This window comes from Poromitra crassiceps (genome assembly GCF_964638095.1).
Source record: "Poromitra crassiceps genome assembly, chromosome: 14".
In the NCBI taxonomy this organism is placed as follows: Eukaryota; Metazoa; Chordata; class Actinopteri; order Beryciformes; family Melamphaidae; genus Poromitra; species Poromitra crassiceps.
The window spans coordinates 11,258,090-11,263,544 of NC_139633.1; the positions used below are offsets into that span (position 1 = coordinate 11,258,090).

Consider the following 5,455-nt stretch of genomic DNA (forward strand, 5'->3'; position numbering starts at 1 on the left):
GTTTGGATTTACATCGTTTGGTCCCGAGGACGCTCCCCTGCCACAGCCCACATACATTATATATATATATATATATATATATATATATATAGCTATACTATTATTTTTGTTTAAAACATCTTTATCCTTGTTGTTTCAAACAGTGATGATGGTGAGACAGCTGCTTTTCATAGCTGTCTCACCCATTGTGTGTAAATATAATATATACCGTATATATATTCTTATTATGTGCGCTGTCAGCAATATGTGTGAACCATAGCATTGCTTTTCATATCAATGTCTCAACACTGTGCATGAATCCCTTACATGTGCTCTTGGCAATAATCAGAACCATTTTGGCTCTTTATTTTGCTCAGCCACCCCCTACTTTAATAGGAACAATGAGTCTGCGTCTTTGATGTGCATACGTATATAGGAGTGATGCAGGGACACACTGTAAGCCTCTTTATATATACAGTACATGTAGATAGATTCTAAGCAATCACTATTAAATCAGGAGAGGGAGCTAAAGGCAAGGCAAAGCAACGTTTATTTGTATAGATTTCATACACAGAGGCAATTCAACTTTACATAAAGAAAGATCAGAGCTTTTGTTTTCACACAGGATATAGACTTTCAGTTTTCACCTTCTTTATTCACCTTATGCAGCCACGCCCACTTGACCCATTGTATCGCAACTTCCTGTTCAAAACCCCGGCTGTTTTACCTGCTCAAACTAGTCTGACTCACCTGGTCAAACCTAGTTTGACTCACATTATGAGTCAGAATAGGTTTATGAGTGTACAGGAAGTGTAAATACAATCGGAACCTCCGATTGTATTTACACTTCCTGTTAGTCTCTCAAGCCAGATGGTCTCTTCTGAATAAGGTGAATACAGGGAGCTGTGAATTATGGCCCTGAAGGAAAGTGGATTTTCAAATTAATGCGTGCTAATGCTTTAATGACACCGTGAGAGAGTCACACTGCACACAGCAAATCACACAGTTAAACGCAGATTTGATGTATGCTAACATAACTTCCTTAGTCTGTGCTGCTCGTCAGCCACATGTGATGTTCTTGATCCAGTCGATGTAATTGCACACTTTTGTGTAGACCCCCGGCTGGCCTTCCTGAGCACAGCCAAACCCCCAAGACACCACACCCTGGATCTTATTGTCACAGACCATGGGACCCCCAGAGTCACCCTGAAGGAGAGAGAGAGAGAGAGAGAGGGAGAGGGAGGTTATTTGGTGGGGCCTTCATATTTGGGCATATCTGGTGGTCCAACAGTTAGAGAAGCGAGCTTGTGACCGAAAGGTCGTCGGTTCAATCCCCGGGACCGGCAGGATAAATCTGGGTGGGGAAAGTGAAAAGGCAACGCTTGCCCCTCCCTCGTTACCACCACTGTGGTGCCCTTGAGCAAGGCCCTTAACCCCAACTGCTCCAGTGGAGCTGCTCAGTGGCCAGCAGATCAGACTGTGGTTGTACTGGTCAGCTTCCAGGTGTGAATGTGTGTGTAAATGTGAACAGGGCACTCCTGAAAAAGAGAGCACTGATCTCAGTGAGACTCCCCCTGTATAAATACAGGTTATATATATATATATATATATATATATATATATATATATATATATATATATATATATATATATATATATATATATATATATATATATATATATATACTGTATATATACAGTATATATATATACTATATATATATACAGTATGTATATATATATATATATATATTCACATCTTTGAAGAAGTAGCTGTGTGTGTGTGTGTGTGTGTGTGTGTGGGTGTGTGTGGGTGTGTGTGGGTGTGTGTGTGTGGGTGTGTGTGTGTTGTGGCTGTGAGCTTGAAATCACCTGACAGGAGTCTTTTCCTCCCTCTATGAAGCCAGCACAGACCATGTTCGTGCTAAACAAGGGACCGTCGCCATTATAGGCCTCGATGCATTCCTCGTCACTCAGGATGGGGACACGCACGCACTGCAACTCATCAGGGAAGGGACCTACTCGACCTGCCGGAATAAAGACAATAAGCACACATAAAGGAATTGTTTTGATCAATTTGATGCCATTAAGTACAGCATGCTAATAGTCAGCAGTTCATACTGTGAAGGTTAGATCACAGGAGAAAAAGCCCTTCATTCGTAGCCTAACCCGTAAAGGGGCATGACTTTGCCTCTCTAATATACCTTGTAGGACAAGTACAACTGTTGGCTTTTTGAAACAATACAAAAGGACTTTACTGTCAAGCCCTGCGTGAGTGTTCCCCCATCCAGAGACACTGCACGACACCCCCTCAGCGGCGCAGTTTGTGGGGAGCATGGCAGGGCTCACATCGTCACTCAGAATGGCCGGCCGGCTCAGCTTGATCAGCATAATGTCGTTGTCCATTGGGCTCTCGGTGTTGTTTTCGCTATAGGAGTTGCTGTAGTCTGGGTGGGAGATAACCTGGCTGGACTCAATGAGCTGTTCGGGTCCCTCAAGATGCCGTAGGCTGTGCATTCCCAGCCCGACTAGAAATGACCTGGAAGAATTAAAAAACACATTATAGAAATGTGCATTCCCAGCCCGACTAGAAATGACCTGGAAGAATAAAAAAAGGCATTATAGAGATGTGCATTCCCAGCCCGACTAGAAATGACCTGGAAGAATTAAAAAATGCATTATAGAGATGTGCATTCCCAGCCCGACTAGAAATGACCTGGAAGAATTAAAAAACGCATTATAGAGATGTGCATTCCCAGCCCGACTAGAAATGACCTGGAAGAATTAAAAAAGGCATTATAGAGATGTGCATTCCCAGCCCGACTAGAAATGACCTGGAAGAATAAAAAAACGCATTATAGAGATGTGCATTCCCAGCCCGACTAGAAATGACCTGGAAGAATAAAAAACGCATTATAGAGATGTGCATTCCCAGCCCGACTAGAAATGACCTGGAAGAATTAAAAAACGCATTATAGAGATGTGCATTCCCAGCCCGACTAGAAATGACCTGGAAGAATTAAAAAACGCATTATAGAGATGTGCATTCCCAGCCTGACTAGAAATTACCTGGAAGAATAAAAAACACATCATAGAGATGTGCATTCCCAGCCCGACTAGAAATGACCTGGAAGAATTAAAAAACGCATTATAGAGATGTGCATTCCCAGCCTGACTAGAAATGACCTGGAAGAATAAAAAACGCATTATAGAGATGTGCATTCCCAGCCCGACTAGAAATGACCTGGAAGAATTAAAAAACGCATTATAGAGATGTGCATTCCCAGCCTGACTAGAAATGACCTGGAAGAATAAAAAACACATCATAGAGATGTGCATTCCCAGCCCGACTAGAAATGACCTGGAAGAATTAAAAAACGCATTATAGAGATGTGCATTCCCAGCCCGACTAGAAATGACCTGGAAGAATTAAAAAACGCATTATAGAGATGTGCATTCCCAGCCCGACTAGAAATGACCTGGAAGAATTAAAAAACGCATTATAGAGATGTGCATTCCCAGCCCGACTAGAAATGACCTGGAAGAATTAAAAAACGCATTATAGAGATGTGCATTCCCAGCCCGACTAGAAATGACCTGGAAGAATTAAAAAACGCATTATAGAGATGTGCATTCCCAGCCCGACTAGAAATGACCTGGAAGAATTAAAAAACGCATTATAGAGATGTGCATTCCCAGCCCGACTAGAAATGACCTGGAAGAATTAAAAAACGCATTATAGAGATGTGCATTCCCAGCCCGACTAGAAATGACCTGGAAGAATTAAAAAACGCATTATAGAGATGTGCATTCCCAGCCCGACTAGAAATGACCTGGAAGAATTAAAAAATGCATTATAGAGATGTGCATTCCCAGCCTGACTAGAAATGACCTGGAAGAATAAAAAAACGCATTATAGAGATGTGCATTCCCAGCCCGACTAGAAATGACCTGGAAGAATTAAAAAACACTTTATAGAGATGTGCATTCCCAGCCCGACTAGAAATGACCTGGAAGAATTAAAAAACACATTATAGAGATGTGCATTCCCAGCCCGACTAGAAATGACCTGGAAGAATAAAAAAACGCATTATAGAGATGTGCATTCCCAGCCCGACTAGAAATGACCTGGAAGAATTAAAAAACGCATTATAGAGATGTGCATTCCCAGCCCGACTAGAAATGACCTGGAAGAATAAAAAAACGCATTATAGAGATGTGCATTCCCAGCCCGACTAGAAATGACCTGGAAGAATTAAAAAACGCATTATAGAGATGTGCATTCCCAGCCCGACTAGAAATGACCTGGAAGAATTAAAAAATGCATTATAGAGATGTGCATTCCCAGCCTGACTAGAAATGACCTGGAAGAATAAAAAAACGCATTATAGAGATGTGCATTCCCAGCCCGACTAGAAATGACCTGGAAGAATTAAAAAACGCATTATAGAGATGTGCATTCCCAGCCCGACTAGAAATGACCTGGAAGAATTAAAAAACGCATTATAGAGATGTGCATTCCCAGCCTGACTAGAAATGACCTGGAAGAATTAAAAAACGCATTATAGAGACCATGATGTTCATCTGAGAACTGAGAAGTGATCGGAGAAGTTTCCTTCGCACTTCCCACCCTAAATAACTATAGTTTCAAGGAACTCACAACCAGTCATGAATTACAGTCAAATATATGTTTTCAAATGCAGTAAAAAAAAAAAAAAATACAGCTAAACTGTTTCAAACAATCTGCAGCAGTGGTTAGTGACAAAATATCCTTACTCTTGTTCGCAGTGTGCAGCAGACAGCACCCACTCACTAGACAGAAGAGTCCCTCCACAGGTAAGGGTCATGAATGGCCCATTGAAGAGAACTGCTTGCCAGGGCTTTGAGTGCTTCGGGCACTCATGACCTCCAACAATCTTGTTCTCGTCCTCCAGGGCAACTGTATTATTGTAATGAAAAGTGAACACATGGAACAGACACAGAAGTTGACACGTCATTCCTGTATCGTTGACATCCAGTTAGACATAGCTACATGTGAGACCTGTGGACACCATTAGATGCCCTGTTTCAACTCTTGCATCATCAGACTTAATTAATGCTGATATAAATTTGTGTAGCGTACCTGCCCATCCAAAGAGTGCCAGAAGAAGGAGGAGATGCTTCATGCCTTCTGTCTGTCTGGTTAGGACTATAGTATAGTGTGTCCTCAGCCTCTATTTTCAATGTATTTGGTGCTCTGATCTGCTCTGTCTCCAAGGTCTTCAGATCAAAGAGTGACACCTTGGAGCCTGTCACTGGCTTTAATAAGACTGTGATGACCCAGCCTTCTCTGCTGGCTGGCTCCCATTGGCCGGTTTCCTTGTGCTGATGGCCAGTGGGCGGAGCCTACAGGGCTGTCTGGTTGAGTACAGCAGTGGCTGACATTACTGTCTTTCAAAGGCTGTAAGGGGCGTATTTTTAAAGCTATAGATTGAAG

At 42.2% G+C, this 5,455-nt stretch overlaps 1 protein-coding gene across 1 annotated transcript; it reads right to left on the minus strand.

The window, feature by feature from the left end:
• Nucleotides 1-516: 516 nt before the first annotated feature.
• LOC310789376 (trypsin-like) lies at nt 517-5,243 on the minus strand. The gene is made up of 5 exons (XM_083651011.1): nt 5,102-5,243; nt 4,756-4,918; nt 2,238-2,518; nt 1,852-2,006; nt 517-1,185 (listed from the first exon to the last, which is right to left on the minus strand). Exons 1-5 carry the CDS (start codon nt 5,142-5,144, stop codon nt 1,039-1,041), a joined length of 789 nt encoding a protein of 262 aa, XP_083507137.1. The 5' UTR covers nt 5,145-5,243; the 3' UTR covers nt 517-1,038.
• Nucleotides 5,244-5,455: the final 212 nt, after the last annotated feature.